The sequence below is a fragment of the Nicotiana sylvestris genome, chromosome 8 (assembly GCF_000393655.2).
Source record: "Nicotiana sylvestris chromosome 8, ASM39365v2, whole genome shotgun sequence".
In the NCBI taxonomy this organism is placed as follows: Eukaryota; Viridiplantae; Streptophyta; class Magnoliopsida; order Solanales; family Solanaceae; genus Nicotiana; species Nicotiana sylvestris.
This window is the reverse complement of record NC_091064.1, coordinates 187,640,275-187,660,645: the sequence shown is the minus strand read 5'-3', so window position 1 is coordinate 187,660,645 and position 20,371 is coordinate 187,640,275. Positions and strand designations below refer to the sequence as shown.

The following is a 20,371-nucleotide window of genomic DNA, read 5'->3' as shown; positions in this document are numbered from 1 at the left end:
ATTGACTTGTACTTAGTCTAAATGGAAGGATTTCCGTGTTGTAGTTGTAATTCTATTGTTTGAGCTGCATATTTACTTTAGGACTGCGGAACGATATTTCGAGAGATTTTTCCGTGCATTTTACTTTGGGATTACGAAACGGTATTTCGGGAGATCCCCCAACACTGCATATTTACTTTGGGACTACGGAACGGTATTCCGGGAGATCCCCCTGCACATTTACGTTTGGGACTATGGGACGGTATCCTAGGAGATAACATGCTGTTATCCTTGTGTTCTGAGCTATTGTTCTTCTATGCTATATTCTTGTTAAATTTCAGTATTTATTCTTACTGAAATATTACTTTCTATTAAATTTTATTATATATATACCAATAGGGTCCTGACCTGATCTCGTCACTACTCGATCGAGGTTAGGTTTGGCACTTACTGGGTACCATTGTGGTGTACTCATGCCCTTTCCTGCACATGTTTTTTGTATGCAGATCCAGGTTCATCTTACCAGCCTCATCACTAGTTGCAGTCGCTGCTTCTTATTGGAGACTTCAAGGTATATCTGCCCCCAGATCCTTGGAGTCCCCATCTATCCCCCTATGTTCATTTTTCCTTCTTTCTGTAAAATAATATATAAAACAGTTAAGAATTCTTAGTAGCTTGTAACTTACGGGAATCCGGGTTTTGGGAATTGGTTGGTATATTTCAGAGGTGATAATTATATATGCCAAGTGGCATTCAACTGCTTATTAGATATTTGTTACTGTTGGTAGTTAATGTTCATGCTTTTATTTCATTTCCGCAAAGTGTTAGACTTACCTAGTCGTAGAGACTAGGTGGCATCACGACAACTCATAGAGGGAGAAATTGGGTCGTGACAAGTTGATATCTGAGCTCTAGGTTCATAGGAGTCGTGAGTCACAAGTCGGTTTATTAGAGTCTCGCGGATCGGCACGAAGATTATTGACTTCAAAATTCTAAACTTCTGTCTTCTATTCTCTCACAGATGGTGAGAACACATGCAGCCGGAGATGACCAGGCACTCGGTACCCTACTTAAAGCGCTCAAGGAAAGGGTCGGGGTAGAGGTCGAGGACGCCCACGCGGTGCAGCAAGAGCACTCGAGCAAGCCGCTATAGAGGAGCCACCAGTAGCTCCAGTCGGAGCACATGCACCTGATACGCTTACTACTGCTACTCGAGCTTTTCAGGAGACCCTTGCATAGTTGATGATCATGTACAACATTCTAGCTCAAGCAAGGTTGATTCCCCTTGCTGCAGCCATATCTCAGTCCAGGGGAAAAGCATAGACTCCCGCCGCCCGCACCATAGCAGGGGGTCCAGGTTGATTAGATTTCAGAGGTTATATCAGTACCACCTATAGCCCTAGTTCAGCCTGAGGGTAGGGCAGTAGCTTCAGAGGAGGAGTAGTGTAGGCTCGAGAGGTATAAGAAGTACGACCCTCCTACATTTAGTGGTCTAGCATCATAGGACGCTCAGGGATTTCTAGCGGAGTGCCACCATATCCTCCGCACTATGGGCATAGCAGAGTCGAGTGGGGTTTCTTTCAATGCCTTTCAGCTTTGAGGAGCAGCCTATCAGTGGTGGCGTACTTATGAGTTGGAAAGTCCACCTGAGGAAACTTCCCTTACATGGACTCAATACTCGGACATGTTTTTTAAAGAGTATGTCCCTCAGAGCCTTAGGGACGCATGGCGCGCGGAGTTTGAGTATTTGAGCTAGGGTGCTATGACTGTTTCAGAGTATGTCGTCCGTTTCAGTGACTTGTCTATACATGCACCTGCCTTGGTTTCTACAGTTCGAGAGAGGGTTCGCCGATTTATTGAGGGACCCATTCCCAGCATCAGGACTAGCATGGCCTGGGAGCTAGAGATGGATATCTCGTATCAGCAGCTGGTGAGTATTGCTAGGAGAGTGGAGGGCATGCTTGCTCGGGATAGGGAGGAGAGAGGCCAAGAGGTCTCGATAGTCTAGCCATTATTCTGGTGCCCGTAACCCATCTACAATTCATCATGGTAGGGGTTATGTGAGTCACCCCATTCATTCAGATCTTCTAGCCGCTAGTGGTACTCCAGCTCCTCCTAGACCTCACGAGCCTTATTATGTATCTCCAGTATCTAGTGTGCCTCATGCACGGGGTGCTATCAACGGTTAGTCCAGTAGATCTGGCCCGAGCCAGTCACAGCCGCCACATCCTCCTAGAGCTTGTTTTAAGTGTGGCGACACTTGCCATATGGTGAGGGATTGCCCCAGACTTAGGAAGGGTGCACGTACACAGACTTCTCAGCCACAACGTGCTCAATAGGGTTCCCAGGCTATGATTACAACACTAGCTTCCACTCCACCTGCTCAGCCAGCTCGAGGTGGAGGTCGGGGAGGTAGAGGTCGCCCTAGAGGGGGAGGTCAGGTCAGATACTATGCCCTTCTTGCTCATACAGAGGTTGTTGCTTCTGATTCTGTCATTACAGGTATTGTTCCAATATGTCATAAAGATGCATCGGTTCTATTTGATCCAGGCTCCACTTATTCCTATGTGTCCTCTTATTTTGCCCCGCATTTGGGCGTATCTTGGGATTTTTTGAGTTCCTCTGTTTATGTGTCTACTCCTGTAGGAGATTTTCTTATTGTGGACCGTGGTTATCAGTCATGTTGGTTTACGCTTAGTGGTTTTAAGACCAGAGCCGATTTATTATTGCTCAGCATGGTAGATTTTGATGGTATCTTGGGCATGGACTGGTTGCCGCCCCATTATGCTATTCTTGATTGTCACGCCAAGATCGTGACTCTAGCTATGCCAGGTTTATCACTATTAGAGTGGATGGGTACCTTGGATTACACTCCTAGCAAAGTTATTTCATTTCTTAAAGCTCAACGAATGGTTGAGAAAGGGTGTGACACGTATCTAGCCTATATGAGAGATGTCAGTATTGATACCCCTATAGTTGAGTCAGTCCCTGGATTACACTCCCAGTAGAGTTATTTCATTTCTTAAAGCTCAATGAATGGTTGAGAAGGGGTGTGACACGTATCTAGCCTATATGAGAGATGTCAGTATTGATACCCCTACAGTTGAGTTAGTCCCAATAGTGAGGGATTTCTCTGATGTGTTTCCAACTGATTTTCCGGGCATGCCGCCCAACAGAGATATTGATTTTGGCATTGATTTGTTGCCGGGAACTCAACCCATCTCTATTCCTCCTTACCGTATGGCCCCTCTTGAGTTGAAGAAGTTGAAGGAACAGTTATAGGAATTTCTTGATAAGGGTTTCATTCTGCCCAGTGTGTCACTTTGGGGTGCTCCTATCTTGTTTGTGAAGAAAAATGATGGTTCTATACGTATGTGCATCGATTATCACTAGTTTAACAAAGTTACAGCGAAGAATCATTATCCTTTACCTCGTATTGATGACCTATTTGATCAGTTATAGGGTGCCTGAGAGTTTTCCAAGATTGATTTGCATTCGGATTATCATCAGTTGAAGATTCGGGAACCAGATATCCCGAAGACTGCTTTCATGACTCAGTATGGTCATTACGAATTCCTTGTGATGTTATTTGGGCTGAACAATGCCCCCGCAACATTTATGCATTTGATGCACAATGTATTTCGGCCTTATCTTGACTCATTCATCATTTTTTTTATTGACGACATTCTGGTGTACTCTCAGAATCGGGATGATCATGAGTAGCACCTGAGGATAGTGCTTTAGACCTTGAAGGAAAAGAAATTATATGCAAAGTTCTCAAAGTGTGAGTTCTGGTTAGATTCCTTAGCATTCTTGGGTCAAGTGGTATCGAGTGAAGGGATCAAGGTGGATCCGAAGAAAGTGAAAGCAGTGGAGAGTGGTCCCAGACCGTCCTCAACCACAAAGATCCAGAGCTTCCTTGGTTTGGCGGGATATTATCGTCGATTTGTTGAGGGATTCTCATTGATTGCAGCGCCTATGACCAGACTGACCCAAAAGGGTGCTCCATTTAGGTGGACGAAGGAGTGTGAGGAGAGATTTCAAAAGCTCAAGACAACATTGACTACAACCCCAGTATTGGTATTGCCTTCAGGCTCACGGTCTTATATAGTTTATTGTGATGCATCGTGAGTTGGCCTCGGTACGATGTTGATGCAGGACCGTAAGGTGATTGTCTACGCGTCCAGACAACTAAAGGTTCATGGAAAGAACTATCATGTCCACGACCTTGAGTTAGCTGCTATTGTTCATGCCTTGAAGATTTGGAGGTACTATTTGTACGGTGTCCCTTGTGAGATCTACACTGATTACCAAAGTTTGCAACATCTGTTCAAGCAGAAGGATCTTAATTTGCGTCAGAGGAGGTTGTTAGAGTTGCTTAAGGATTATGATATCACCATTTTGTACCACCCAGGGAAGGACAATGTGGTAGCTGATGCTTTGAGTCGCTGGGCAGAGAGTTTGGGGAGTTTGGCTTATCTACCAGCAATAGAGAGGCCCATATTGTTGGATGTTCAGTCCGTAGCCATCTAGTTTGTGAGATTGGATATTCTTGAGCATAGTCGAGTATTGGCTTGTGTGGTCTCTCGGTTCTCTCTTTATGATCATATCAGGGAGCGTCAGTATAATAACCCCCATCTGCTTGTCCTTAGGGACACGGTCCAGCACGATGATGCTAAGGAGGTCACTATTGGGGATAATGGTGCATTGAGGATGCAGAGCAGGCTATGTGTGCCTAATGTAGATGGTTTGCGTGAGTTGATTCTTCAGGAGGCTTATAGCTCGTGGTACTCTATTCATCTAGGTGTTGCGAAGATGTACCAGGACATGAGGCAGCATTACTGATGGAGGAGGATGAAGAAAGACATAGTGGAGTATGTTGTTCGGTGTCTAAATTGCTAGCAGGTGAAGTATGAGCATCAACGACCGGGTGGATTGCTTCAGAAGTTAGAGATTCCGGAGTGGAATGAGAGCGGATCACTATAGATTTCATTGTTGGACTCCCACAGACTCAACGAAAGTTTGATGCAATATGGGTGATTGTTGATAGATTGACCAAGTCAGCTCACTTCCTTCCTGTGATGACTACCTATTCTTCCGAGCAGCTGACTCGAGTTTATATCCCTGAGATTGTCAGACTTCATAGCATGCCGGTATCTATCATCTCTAACTGGGGTACACAGTTTACATCACAGTTTTGGAGAGTCGTACATTATGAGTTGGGTACTGGGGTGGAGTTGAGCACAATATTTCACCCTCAAACGAACGGGCAATCCAAGCGCACGATTCAGATTCTTGAGGATATGCTCTGTGCATGTATGATGGAGTTTGGAGTTTCTTTAGATCAGTTCTTGCCACTTGCGGAGTTTGCCTATAACGATAGTTATTAGTCCAGCATTCAGATGGCACCGTATGAGGCTCTGTAGGGAAGGCGATATCGATCCCCCGTGGGTTGGTTCGAGTTGACCGAGGCCAGATTATTGGGTACGGATTTGGTTCAGGATGCTGGTCGAAGCCTACCCTGCACTACTATTGAGTAGCGAGAGAGGGTCGAAGCAACTTTTACCCAATTTAGGGTCGGGATCGATTTCCACAAAGAGCTAGATGTTGGAGTCGGGTATCTATATAATTTAGAGTTGGATATGTGTTCCAAATTACACTTCTAAACATTTTTGGGTTTTTGTTTTACTTCTACTTTTATCAAACTACAATGGTAAATTAAACTAGAATAAGCTAATAGTAAAATGTTACGGGTTGTTCAAATGGTTTAAAAGGCACTACGGTAGTGACTTTCGCCTAGGTGGTCAATTGACGGATACTTGAGTCTAAGGCATGATTGACATATTTGGGGAGTATGATATAACCATTGCATGATTTTACCCACTTTACACCTCTTGGTGGTTCAAGTGATTTTGCCCGAATTGACTTTCTTAAGACCAATTGGGTATGCAAATTTGCACAAACAATCAAGGTTCAAGTCGGGTATTACTCTCTCGAGGTTTAACCCTTTAATTGGGGCTATCAATCTCTTGAGTATGCCCCGATTCCTTGTTGAACCAATTTTAGAGACTCAAGCTCTCTTTCTCAAGAAGAGCTCAAGTCAACTAAACACAAACTAGTGTTTGCAACCACTAATTCAGCAATTAAACATGAAATTAGCCCAAATATCAAACACCCATAGTCAATCTAGCCCTAAAACACAAGATCCATCAATTACCCACACTATGGTTGAGCCAAAACCCTAGCTTATGGGTTTACCTACTCATAATTAAAGAAGAAAAGCAAGAAATAGATGAAGAAAAACTCATATTAATTAATTACTAAGATAAACAAAAAGATTCAATGTTGAAATGTAGATAAAATTGCCCAAAATAGCTAAAATATTTGAACCCACGAGCGCAACTCTCAGCTAAAACTATCTGATGACCTAAAAATGGGAAAAGAAGCTATTTATACTAAGTTGAAAAATCTGGACAAAAATACCCCTGCGGTGCTAGTGTGGACCGCACAAAATCACGTGCGGCTGCACTAAGGCTCTAGACTTGAAAATCGAACTCTTTGAACTGGGACAATACAGACCGCACAGGATAGACTACGACTGCGATCGCCTCTAGTGCAGTCCGCATGAAATGGAGCGCGGACCGCATTGGCTTCAATATCCGAAAATAGCAACTCTCTGATCCTTGGTTGTGCGGACCGTACTAAATCGAGTGCTCCGCAGTAACTTCAATGTGGACCGCATTAAATCCCATGCGGTCGCATTGCCTGAGTTGCATACTCTCTGAACCTCACTTGTGCGGGCCGCACTAAATGGTGTGCGCCCGCACTGGCCTTGTTTTGCCTGAGCTTTGTCTTGCCTTGATACTTGTGCAAGTTTCACTCCTTTTTGAGCCGATCTTTGACATTTTGTCACTTTGTTGATCAAACCTGCAATCAAGCACAACTTGTGAGCCTTTGGGATTATTTTGTACACATTCCTAATCAAAACTTAAGCAAGAAGGAGTATAAAATGTAGCAAAATCCCTAGTTATCAGATGCCTTGGAGAAGGTTAAGGTGATTCAGGACAGACTTCGCACAGCCAGTCTAGACAGAAGAGTTATGCGGACCGGAAGGTTTGCGATATTACATTTATGGTTAGAGAGCGGGTCTTACTCTGGGTTTCGCCTATGAAGGGCATTATGTGGTTCGGAAAAAGGGGAAAACTGAGCCCAAGGTTTATTGATCTCTTTGAGGTGTTGCGGTGAGTTGGGGAGGTTGCTTATGAGCTTGCCTTAACTCCTAGCCTAGCAAGAGTTCATCCGGTATTTCATGTTTTGATGCTCCGGAGGTATCACGACAATCCCTCTCATGTGTTGGATTTCAGCTCAGTCCAGTTGGACAAGAATCTATCCTATATTGAGGAGCTAGTGGCTATTTTGGATAGGTAGGTTCGAAAGCTGAGGTCAAGGAACATTGCATTAGTAAAGGTTCAGTGGCGGGGTCAGCCGGTCGAGGAGGCAACTTGGGAGACCGAGCAGTACATGCACAGCCATTGTCCTCATCTTTTCACCACTTCAGGTATGTCTCTATGCTCATTTGAGGACGAACGATTATTTTAAGAGGGTGGATATAATGACCCAACCGGTCATTTTGAGAGTTAGAGCCCCGATCCCCTATTAACTGCTTCCCCCATATCTATTTCTGCTATTGTGACTTGCTGGGAGGTTTCATTTTGGTTTTTGGAGTGTTTTGGGACACTTAGTCCCAAAACGGAGGCTTAATTCTTAGAATTTGAATCGTAGTCGGAACTGTGTGAAGATGACTCCAGAATGGGATTCAATCAATTTTGTTAGCTCCGTTGGGTGATTTTGGGCTTAGGGGCGTGTCCAGATTGTGTTTTGGAGGTCCTTAGCTCATTTAGGCTTGAAATAGCGAAAGTCAAATTTTTGGAGATTTGAACCAGTAGTGGAATTTTTGATATTAGGGTCGGATTCGATTCCGAAAGTTGAAGTAGGTCCTTAGTGTTGAATATGACTTGTGTACAAAAATTGGGGTCAATCAGACGTGGTTTGGTTGGTTTCGGCATCGGTTGTCGAATTTGGAAGTTTCAAGTTCATTAAGTTTGGATTGGAGGATGATTTGTGTTTTATCGTTGTTTGATGTGATTTGAGGGCTCGATTAAGTTCTTATGGTGTTTTAGGATTGGTTTGTATGTTTGGTTGAGGTCCCGGGGGGCTCGGGTGTGTTTCGAATGCTCAACGGATCACTTTTGGACTTAGAGAAGTAGCAGATTTTCTAGTTTTTGGTTGCAGAGATTTCCTTCATCGCGTTCGCGAGAGGAGCCTCGCGTTCGTGTAGGCCAGCTGAGTTTTCTCTTCGTGTTCGCGACGTTGATCCCGCGTTCGTGAAGGTATGGAGCATTAAGGCTACGCGTTCACGATAAGGACCTCGCGTTCACGTAGAGTCAATGGTCAGATGGGTTCCAGGCATAATAGCCTACGCGTTCGCGATGAGTGTCTCGCATTCGTGAAGGGTTAGGCTAGTTGAACTTCGCGTTTGCGACTGGTGCATCATGTTCGCGATGAGTATATTTTTTGGACTGGAGCAGCTTGTGCTTCGCGAACGTGAGGCTTTGACCGCTTTCGCGAAGAAGGGCGTACCTGGGCAGAATTTAAAGTTCAAAAACGAGGGTTTTGAGTTCATATCACAAAATTGGATTGAGAGCTCGGTAGAAGGCGAAATTCCGAGAGATTTTCAGAGAAAGTTATTGAGTAATGATTCCTAACTCCTTTATGGTTATATCCCACTAATGTATGCTTGATTTCATCATTTAATTTCGAATTTAGGGTGAAAAATTGGAAAAAGTTCTTAGGCCGAATTTTTGGATTTTGATAGAGATTTTGGTATCAGATTGGAGTAATTTTGGTACGAGTGATCTCGTGAGTGAATGTGTGTTCATAATTGGTGACTGTACCCGATTCCGAGACGTGGGCCCGTAGAGGACTTTTGGATGATTTTCAAATTTCTTATCTTAGCTTTGATTTCATTAGCTAGATTAGTTTCTTGTAGCTATATTTATGTTATGTAATTGATTTTGGCTAGATTTGGGTCATTCGGAGTTGGATATTCATGGAAAGAGCATTGTGATGGATTGATTTGAGTTTGGTTCGAGGTAAGTGGCTTTCCTAACCTTGTGTGGGGGAAACTCCCCTTAGGATTTGGTACTGTTTGATATATGAGCGCCGTGTACGTGAGGTGACGAGTGCATACAACGGCTATTTGTTGAAAAACTCCGTTTTCATTAAGTAAAATATCTGTTTTCCTTTAACTGAGCTACACTAGCATATGTAATTATCATGTTTAGTTTAGGACAACATGTCTACGTGTCTTAACTTCTTATCTGAACTATTTGCAGCATGCTTAGTGACATTTCCTACTTCTTCATTGACTTGTACTTAGTCTAAATGGTAGTATTTCCGTGTTGTAGTTGTAATTCTATTGTTTGAGCTGCATATTTACTTTAGGACTATGAATTGGTATTCCAGGAGAACCTCTTGTACTGTATATTACTTTTGGACTACGGAATGATATTCCGCGAGATTCCCCAACACTACATATTTATTTTGGGATTACGGAACGGTATTCCGGGATATCCCCCTGCACATTTACATTTGGGACTACGAGACGGTATCCTAGAATATCCCCTATTGTAATCCTTGTGTTTTGAGCTATTGTTCTTCTATGCTTATATTCTTATTAAATTTCAGTATTTATTCTTACTGTGATATTTCTTTTTGTTAAATTTTATTATATATATACCAGTAGGGCCCTGACCTGATCTCCTCACTACTCGACCGAGGTTAGGCTTGACACTTACTGGGTACCATTGTGGTGTATTCATGCCCTTTCCTGCACATATTTTCCGTGTGCAGATCCAGGTTCATCTTACCAGCCTCATCACTAGTTGCAGTCGTTGCTGCTTATTGGAGACTTCAAGGTACATCTGCCCGCACCCGTAGATCTTCGAAGTCCCCCTCTATCCCTTTATATTCATTTTTCCTTCTTTCTGTAGAAATGATGTATAGAACAGTTAAGACTTCTTAGTAGCTTGTGACTTACGGTAATTCGGGTTTTGGGAATTGTTTGTTATATTTCAGAGGTGATAATTGTATATGCCGAGTGGCATTCAGTTGCTTATTAGATATTTGTTACTGTTGGTAGTTAATGTTCATGCTTTTATTTTATTTCCGCAAAGTGTTAGGCTTACCTAGTCGTAGAGACTACGTGCCGTCACAACAACTCACGGAGGGAGAAATTGGGTCATGACACAAATAGATTTACAAGTTAGACCATTCAACTTCATTCTTATATTTTAATACCCATTCGAAGTCGTTAATAATACTACATCAATTGGCCATTGCCACCAAATTACTATTCATCCTCTTCCATAATCAACACTTGCAAAATATACAATTCGGGTGATTACTTAGTTGATCACTTCCATCTTTTGCTAACAAATAATTTCATAGGTTTATTGTATTCATAAATTTCATCGTCAAGATTACCATTCATCTTCTCTCTTATTTTCTCAAAAGTACTATTCATGCCATGAACTAGAGTTTTATAATCCAATCTTTCAACCATTAAAACTTGTAACAAATGCTTCAAATACTTCTAACGACTCATAATAAACTAGTTTGAATCATTGAAATTACCTTAGTAGCTCAATCTTGAAAAATCTTCTTGAGGATTTGATGATGAAATCTAGCATTTGGATGCAAGAATGATATTAGAACTCATGTATATTGAGTAAGAATCAACCTAAAATAACATTAACAACTTACTTGGTTGATTGGACTTGATTTGAGCTTATAATCACCCCTTCACCTCAAGAACCCTAACCCCCGATACTCAAAATACTCTCTCTCTCTCCCAATTTGGTATTTATAGGCCAAGATTTCTGGGTTTCGGATGCGGCCTTGGATGCTATGACAGCACTTCACTACCATCCATTCTTTAGGATGCGGCCCGGATGCTTCGCATCCGCAAACTCCTCTGCCAGCCTTTGATAATTTGGTCATAACTTCTTGTAGGAATGTCCAATGACAAACTGTTTGAGCTAGGGGTGTTCACGGTTTGACGGAAAACCGATCCAAACCAAAAATCGAACCAAACCGATATTTTTCTTGATTTGGATTGGTTTTGGTTTTCAATTTTAAAAATTGATAATATTTGGTTTGGTTTTGGTTCTATTTTAAAAAATCGAAAAAATAAACCGAACCAAACCGATTAATTATATACAAAATTAATAATTATTTTTATACAATATAATATCTTTTTGTAAATAATTTTAAATATTTTATGCATTTTAATTGTTATTTTGAATTTTGGTTTATCCTTTTATATCTTAAAAGATTGCCAAAGCGCAAAACAATAAGACTCGACCAATTTTCTTTTCATTAAGAGACTCTAATTCTCTAACCCTCCGCACATACTTTTGCATAACAGAAGATTTAAAAAAAAACCACCACAAGAGTAAAGAAAGCAAATTCAAATTGCAAGGCAACAATGGCTAAAGCTTGAGAAAGCAAACTTTTAGTTTGTTTTTTGTTCATTCTTTTCTTATAAACAGGTAAATAAACTTTCAGTTCTGAAAGAAATATATAAAAAAACATAAATTTAGCAAATTATTTTCAGATTGTTTCTAGCGTTGTTTTACTATTATCGACTTATCATTAGCTTACTAAGAACCGAAAAACCGAACCAAACCAACAACAATCAAACCGATGGTTTGTATTTAATTTGGTTTGGTTTTGGTTTTAAAATTTTAAAAACCGATTAAATTGGTTTGATTTTGATTTTAATAAAAAACCGACCAAACCGAACCGTGAACACCCCTAGTTTGAGCATTAGAAACTAAACTCGAAGATCTTTCATTTTATATGTGTTACATCACATAACTCTTTATATACATATAGATAAGTTCGTCCAAAGTTTGGTCGTGTGCGTACTCATTTGGAACTTTAGTCTATCATGTAATTTCCAACTTGGCTTAGACTTAGGGCTCTCCTTGGACTCCACATCACTTATGATATGCCTCGTACACTTATTATCATATCCAAATTAAAATCCATCATATTAATAGTCCTCGTCTGTACACAAAATAATATAATTAGCATACATCAACTTTCTTAATAGCGTTTAACTAGTTCGAAATTTTTTTTCGGGGTGCTACAAGAAACTTTCATGAATACAAGATCTATAAGAGTTAGTCATGTAAACTACAACTACTTTAGATATTACAAATTGTGCAACTTCAAGTTTTATAAGTTATTCTATTTATACTACAATCAAGATTATTGCTATGAATAAAAAGCTAAAAATAAGGAGATTCGTTATGTCGGTGATAAAATAATTAAATGCATATCAAAACAAAATAACTACTTACCTAAAAAACCTCAAACACATATGGCTAGTATTCTAATTCATTTTCATTATTCTATCAGAAACGTTGTCATCCAATATATGGTGTATACGTAAAGTATGATATATATATATATATATATATATATATATATATATATATATATATATATATATATATATATATTCGTATTTTAGCTAATATTTACCATCTCCCCATTCCAGTAATTACACCATTTTTGCATAGAGAAAAAAGATATATTCTAAATCCAAATAGCCATTAAGCAATAAAACTTTCAAATTTTTGGTTGATTAAATTGAATTCCAGCCAAAATATATATATATATATATATATATTTTAGCTAATATTTACCATCTCCCCATTCCAGTAATTACACCATTTTTGCATAGAGAAAAAAGATATATTCTAAATCCAAATAGCCATTAAGCAATAAAACTTTCAAATTTTTGGTTGATTAAATTGAATTCCAGCCAAAATATAAAAAGGAAATAAGCAAACAAAATGGAAAAAAAATTTATGCGACGTGGGTCTGTGTGAGGGCAGGTGGACGCAGGTGAAAATGCTATGCGAGACGGGACGGGTTGACATCTTCGCGGGTTTATACGAATTTGCCCCGCAACCTCACCACAACACACCGCTTGCCATCACTAGATATAAGGATAGATTTGGGATTAAAATTCAAATGGGAGGCAAATCTATTTATTTTTTCTATAGTTGAGGAGCATATTTGAGCCAATTCACTAATGATAATAGCAATATTTGGAGCTAAATTCAAAATAAAGGGAAAATTATTTTATTTCCCATAGTAACAGGCGATTCAAAATTTGGAAACTGGGGCATCCGACATAACTTTTACAAAAGCAACTTTCGAGTTTGACAATGGCAGTTCCATAATTCTTACCACTTTGGGAGGCCATTTAAGTACTTGTAAAATCGTAGTACATGCGTTAAGGTTACGATTGAGGGTCACTTTTAACACTTTCGCCGGGTGATAGGAAGCGACGTCCCTTTATATTTTGGCCGTCGTCAACAAACGGCGTCGCTGCAAGTCACGCCCGCCGGGGAATATTTCAATCTTTGGAAAAAAAATGTGATTAAATATATGAACAGAGAACTGAATTCCAAAACCTTGTTAGGTTGATCTATTTTTTTTTTCTTTCATGCGCGTGCGAATTTGTTGTTGCTCTAGAAAGCTATAAATTCTAGTATAAAAAATTGTGCTCCATATTATATTGAAAAAAGTATCGGTTTTGGTATTAAATTATTCAGAAATTTTGTAATTGGAATTTCCCATAATTATCTTAGGGAAGTATACAATATCGCTTTCCGAGGAGAATTTTCCTATGCCACATACTTCCATTGCAAAATTCCATCTTTTCATTGTTTGATTGAAAGATTCACGATTTGAAAGAGAGAATAGAAAAGAAGATGCTGTGTCAAATACTGCGACGGAAGAGGAAAACTGGAGCAGTTCCAGTTTACCTGAATGTGTACGATCTCACTCCCATTAATGGCTATGCTTATTGGCTTGGCCTTGGTGTTTACCATTCTGGTGTTCAAGGTTTGTTCCCTTTCAGATCTTGTGTCCATTTCTCTTTTGGATTCAGTTGTTATCTGGGCTTGAAATAATAATTTGAATCTCTATGTTAAATATAAAAAATTTATGCAAAAGTTGGCTCTTTTTGTCATCTTATGTTTGATTTTGAGTTTCTTTTTCTCCAGAAATTAGGGGTTATATGTGCAAAATTTCAACAATTTATGCAAAAAGTTGGTTCTTTATTCAGTTTCATTTTGGTTTTGGTTTTTATTTGAGTTTCATGGTTGTTGGATTCTTCATTTGGATCTCAAATGATTGTAAAACCCTAAAGTTTTCTTCCTTTTACCATGACATGAATCCTTTGCTATAACTTGGGTAGGTGCTCTTTTTTGAATTAGTTGAAAAATTCCATGTCTGCTGAGGCTGTAGTTACTGAGTCAGCCTGAGGTAGAAAATTCCACCATTTGTCCTTTTTATTTTCTGAAAATACTTAGCTGGAGATTGCTTATATTTTCATTACATCACTGGGTTGTGACATCAGACTAGTTCAGATTTCTCATTTCAACATGTAGCTCTAGAGAAAGTTTATTGCTGTACAACTATGCTGCATATGGTTCTTTTGGTCTATGGAGACTTGGAACTACTTTCTTTTTTCTGACGGTGTCCGGGCTAACTTACACACACCTCGATTGGTTCCACAGATACCTACTACCTACCACGGAGACTTGGAACTTGATGGTTTTGGAAGAAAAATAGGAATATATTGAAATTTGTCGGCCTTCCTTTTAATGTATTATCATGAAAATTTGATTAAGAGAAGAAGTGTGGAAGATGTTGTATTATTTGAAATTGTTGTCTAGGAAAATCTAGACTGTTTCAGTGAATGAAATTGTTTCTCATTTTTGTAGTTCATGGAGTCGAATATGCATTTGGTGCTCATGAACATCCGACTACTGGGATATTTGAAGTGGAACCAAAGCAATGCCCTGGTTTTACGTTTAGAAAATCAATTCTTATAGGGAGAACAGACTTGGGGCCAAAAGAGGTCCGGGCATTTATGGAGAAACTGGCAGAGGAGTATACTGGTCACTCCTACAATCTAATCACAAAAAACTGCAATCATTTTTGCAGTGACGTCTGCGTTCGGTTAACAGGGAAGCCAATTCCTCGATGGGTGAACCGACTGGCACGACTTGGTAATTGCTTTACCTCATGCTTCTGTCTTCCATGTTTTCCCTCTCATTCTTTACTTTGGGTCTAATTTTCTCACTGCCCCTGTTACTTAAAGCACACGGTCTGCCTTTGAAATATTGTTGATTGTTTTATGCTATGATTGTTTGAATTGCTTCAAAAATGGTTGCACTCTTTATTTCATTAGAAAAAGAAGGTAAGCACAGTAACCCTCGGGGTTGGCCTGGTGGCAATTGACGAGAGCCTTGGGGTTTGTTCCCTTTCAAGGTCTCAAGTTCGAAAACCACCGGGTGCAAACAATTTCTGAGGGCAATCGGATTGGGTAAAACCTGAATTAACCGTGGTGCACTTGCGGGAAACTCCTTGCCGAGGGCCTGTGCACCCCGGGATTAGTCGGGGCTCTTAGAGACTCGGACACCCGGTGCAAATCAAAAAAAAAAGAAAGAAGGTAAGCACAGTAACTTTTTCGTAGGAGCATCTATCAGCTTTCTCGAATGAGCTTCTTATCTCATGTCCAATTATGATGTCAATATACAATTCAGCATTTGGTGAGAAGCCATTTTTTTAATGTTCCTCTTTTGTTTTCTTTATTCTGTTTTTTAGGTAAGGTTGAAGGCTAAATTAACTTGAGCTTCGCTGAGTATTTTAAATTGAAACAATCATTTTCTCCTTCCTGTACCCAACCACAGATGGGGAATGGGACAACTAAGACAATTTTTTCTGTATGGACCTTGCTTGCAATACTTAGTTTTTTTAACATGGTGGTCCTTGGAGTCTTAATTAGTGGTCCCTTATAGTTCAAGTTAATTAATAAAGTCTTAGGATATGTGGAAACATAAATGATGGATCTGGTTTGATAATTCACATGATTTTTCGAGCCAGCCTGTGACCAACTTGTAAAGTTTTCTGCACCTCAAAGGTGCCAAAAACTAAATTCTAATCCAATATTGGTACGTTGAGTTGCACTTTGGACATAACTCACATATACTTTGCTTGCCATTTGAGAATAATTTATCAGTATTTATATCCAGATTCATATTTTTTTAGTAGATGGATTAATTTGTTGCTTTTGACTCGATTCTAGGCTTTCTGTGCAATTGTGTCCTACCAGCCAGTTTGAATGAGACAAAGGTCCGGCACATTAGGGCAGAAGATAGGAGCATTGAGAAGAAAAAACTACGAAGCCATTCAAGTAGGTTCGTAGCCTCTTCTAATCAACCTAGCTTGTCCTCTCGTACTTCAGGATCTGCATCGTCGAGTAGTAGACACAGAAGTCGTCATCCTCCAGCCGTGCCCTTGATTCGTTCAACGTCACCATCAATATTGAAGCTTTAGAGTTATGGCTTTTCTTTCTTTCATGACGCAATAGGCTTTCATAGTACTAGACACGAGGGGTGAGAAAGAAGATTATGATTGTTTTTCTTGAAATTGTTCTTAAAAAAAGGAAGCTGCTTGGAAAAAATATGTGCAGCATTTGTGAATCTGTAAATTAGACAAATTGTATGGTGATTTTGTGATAATTGTAGAGCGTTTTTTTTTATTTATTATTTTTGGTGGAATTTGTAATCAGCTTTTTGTAAATGTCGACCAGGTGGTTCTAGAGTGTGGTTTTTAGTTGAATGAGCACATGACAAAAGTAGTTATTATATGAGTTTTAGACTAAGTTGCTGATAATTTAGTACTTTTGCCTTGTTCTGCACATGATTCTTTTAACTTGATTACAGCTCAGCCACTAGTTTTATTAGTTTAGTAAGTTGGACAGGTAATTTTGCAAGGCACTTGCATCTAAAACAGGTCTAATTTCAAGAATCAAGACTACTCTTTTCAATATCATTAAGGAGTATTTTTTGTACCTAAAACTTGAAAGTGCACTTTTTTTTTATTTAATTATAGAAATCTTGTAGTTCTATTTGTTAGAGAGGCTGGGATTGGTTTGGCGGGGCCTGGTGTGTTGTAATAAATTTAATTTACAATTGGATGCTATGAGCCTCTGTTTTAAAAGGCAGAATTGCGACTCGTTCCGGGGTGGAGCACTTGTAAAACGCCTCTGGGCTTATGTATGAGGTTTAGTTCCGTGAGACTTACGCCTCGGCCGTCGGAGCTTACGCCCTGGACACGCCCAATGCCCAGCGTACTGGACTCGTCTCATAAAACTTTATGTAATTGTGTGTAACTAACCTTGTAAATCCTCAAATTTTCTTAATAAATCGTTGACTATTCAAAATTACTTTTTTTCTTAATCATAAATCATTAAGTTGAGAGTATTTTATGTCATAATTAAAATAAAAATTATTGCACATTATCCACTAAGACTGCTATGATAGTAAATTTTAAATAAATCTTTCATTTAAAAAGTATTTATTTATTAACTTTTGTTATGTGTTTATTATATAATAGTCCATAATATTTTTTATAATTTTTTTCCTAAATATTTTTTTCTACGTGTATGAGATACAATACTTATTAATTTAATAGTTCAGTATTAGCTTACGCAACTATTTACAAATAATTTGTTATCATGGTATAGTATGTTGAATTATGTGTTACTTTATTGACTTGTTGAAACTTAAAAATAAATGATGTTAGAGAATCATATTTAAATTATGAATTATGTTTTTATATAATTTCACTTTCAAATAGAAAGCATATTAAATAAAAGGAGTATTTGTAAAAAATATCAAATTATAATATCGAAATTCTTTCAAGATTCATTACCCGTTAAGAGATATATATAAGATTTCGTTTCGAATACATTGCTTTTGATTTTTGAGTTGTAACGACGTTGCAACTAATTTCATATTATGATATATGTCATACTTTTCGTATTATCCATAGTCGAATTATAATTTATAAGTATTTTAAACATATTAGTTGTTATAATTTTGTGATTTTAATGTAATTTTTATAATTATTTTTTATTTTATACTATCTTAAAATTCTTGAAATTAATAAAATTTAAAGATCCGTAGGACTCACGCCCTATGTATCAGGACTTACACTTTGCCTCGTCAGAAGTAAAACGCCTCGCCTCACGCCCGGACGATTAAAACATTGGTATGGGCTGCTTTGAATTGGTAGTTAGTTTGTCTCTATCAATTCTGTCATGTGAAGACCATTGACCAATAAATCCAGACGTCTGGGTTTGAATGGTATTCCTGCCTTTTGTAAAGTACTCACGTGTTTTTTAACTAAAACAACATTTGGTTGGATATATATATATATATATTGTGTGTGTGTTATATTCAAAACTTATACAAATTTATACATTTTTTTCAGCTAGTAAATGTAAATAGTTTTTGGCGCGGGCTAAAATTAATAATACCCCAATTTTGTTAGCCTAGCTAGTCTGGATTAGAATAGCATATCCACGAGCAAATTAAAAATAAAGGGTTTGAACATGAAATATAAATAGGTACACACAATTGCTTCAAGTAAAGGACAATTGCTTCCCATCCCACTAAGTTTATTACTCCCTCCGTTCCAATTTATGTGAACCTATTTGACTGGACGCGGAGTTTAAGTAAAAAATAAAGACTTTTAGAATTTGTGATCCTAAACAAGTTCAAATGGGGCCCAGAGTATTTGTGTGGTTATAAAAGCTTCTCATTAAGGGTAAAGTTGTAACTTTAAGCTAAATTGTTACCAAATTTAGAAAGGGTTCATTCTTTTTGGAACGGACCAAAAAGGAAATAGGTTCACATAAACTGGAACAGAGGGAGTACTAGTTACTACTATCGACTATTGTTCGACACGTTGTTGTGAATGTTTCTTTCGATTTCCAAAAGCACTAGCCACAGTAGAGATATTTACAGCTTGTTTGGATGGTTGTTACGTATCGTTTCATAATGTATCGTATCGTACTGTATTATATTATACTGTATCGTTTGATAAATACAATGTTTGAATAAATTGTGTCGTTTGCCATAGTTTCATCATAATATCACATACCAGCAATATGAAGAATAAACTTGCAATATTATAAAGAAAAAATTATGATACATGGTAAAATTATTATATAAAAAGGTAGGATAATGATAAAATAAAATTATTTAATAATAATGAAGGGTGAGATTGAGAGAAAAAGACAAGGTAACGGCGCGACCACACCAAATCGATTATTACATAAAGTGCCACATTTCGTCGTTATATAACGACGAATTTAACGATACGATACAATAAAATTTAAGTAACAATCAAAACAAACATCGTATTTAACGTAACAATACGATACAATACAATGGGTAACAACCATCCAAACAAGCTGTTAAGCACATTCTTGCCAAGAATAATGTGAGTTATAGTATTCACTAATGATATGAAATAATTTTTGTGCTAATGGTGTTGTTGAATTGATTATATTAGGTGGCTTGTATTGTTTTTAGGTTACCAATACATACTAATCATGAGCAAATCGTGTAAAATTTATTTACATTTTTGTTTTTCAATTACTAATTTGAACTTTTTGATCTTTAACCAAAAATGAAAAAGCAAAAACAAACCACCGTTACAACTCCAGGGTGCAACTTTTTTTCCCTCCTAACTCGACAAATACTAATTACAATAAGCTCAGTGTAATTTTATAAGTAGGATCTGGTAAGGGTAATGTGTACGGAGACTTTATTTCTACCTTAAGAAGGTAGAGAGACTGTTCTCAATCTCAAGATAAGATGAAAAAAGGAGCAGTAGCAACAAACAGTAACAATAACAAGATAGCAAGAGAAACCAAAGCAAAAGAAACAGGGGCGGCCAGAGGGCGAAGCCACTAAAGCGGGGGCTTTAGGCCCCAAAATTTTAGGGGCCCTAATTTTTTAAAATTCCTACTCAATATCCAGTATTTGATTTGGAGCCTTGAATAATTCGAGTTCGTATCGTGTAAAGTCTCCACGGTGTGGGATAATACTGGGTATGTTGTTGTTATTATTGTTGTATCGTGTAAAGTCCATTAAAGTTGAAACCGCTCTCTAGAAAGAATCTTTTTCAATCCCAAGACTCGAATCGAATACCTCCTCTTAAGGAAGGAAATATCTTATCCATCCCATTACAACTCTTCCAATGAGGCCCCAAATCTTTTTAGAAAATATTAAATATTTCAAAGTAAAAAAGTAAGAAATTTATAGAAAGAAATAAGTATATTTATCAGTAGAAAATAAGTAATACACTTTTAAACTCCATTTTCTTAATTTGTTTTTGTTTTTTCTCACGTCTCCATCATTGCAATAAGTATATTGAAATATCAAAA

General features: G+C 38.3%; 1 protein-coding gene across 1 annotated transcript; it reads left to right on the top strand.

Annotated features, from left to right (window-relative positions):
- Nucleotides 1-13,237: 13,237 nt before the first annotated feature.
- On the top strand, nucleotides 13,238-16,691 carry LOC104241670 (deSI-like protein At4g17486). Its single transcript, XM_070155405.1, has 3 exons — nucleotides 13,238-13,965; nucleotides 14,850-15,137; nucleotides 16,217-16,691. Exons 1-3 carry the CDS (start codon nucleotides 13,833-13,835, stop codon nucleotides 16,465-16,467), a joined length of 672 nt encoding a protein of 223 aa, XP_070011506.1. The 5' UTR covers nucleotides 13,238-13,832; the 3' UTR covers nucleotides 16,468-16,691.
- Nucleotides 16,692-20,371: the final 3,680 nt, after the last annotated feature.

Excerpts from the sequence above, each read along its gene's own strand:
- LOC104241670 (XM_070155405.1), top strand. The coding sequence starts at position 13,833 with ATGCTGTGTCAAATACTGCGACGGAAGAGGAAAACTGGAGCAGTTCCA. Across the intron at positions 13,966-14,849 it reads TTACCATTCTGGTGTTCAAG|TTCATGGAGTCGAATATGCA; the intron begins GTTTGTTCCCTT and ends TCATTTTTGTAG. Across the intron at positions 15,138-16,216 it reads GAACCGACTGGCACGACTTG|GCTTTCTGTGCAATTGTGTC; the intron begins GTAATTGCTTTA and ends ACTCGATTCTAG.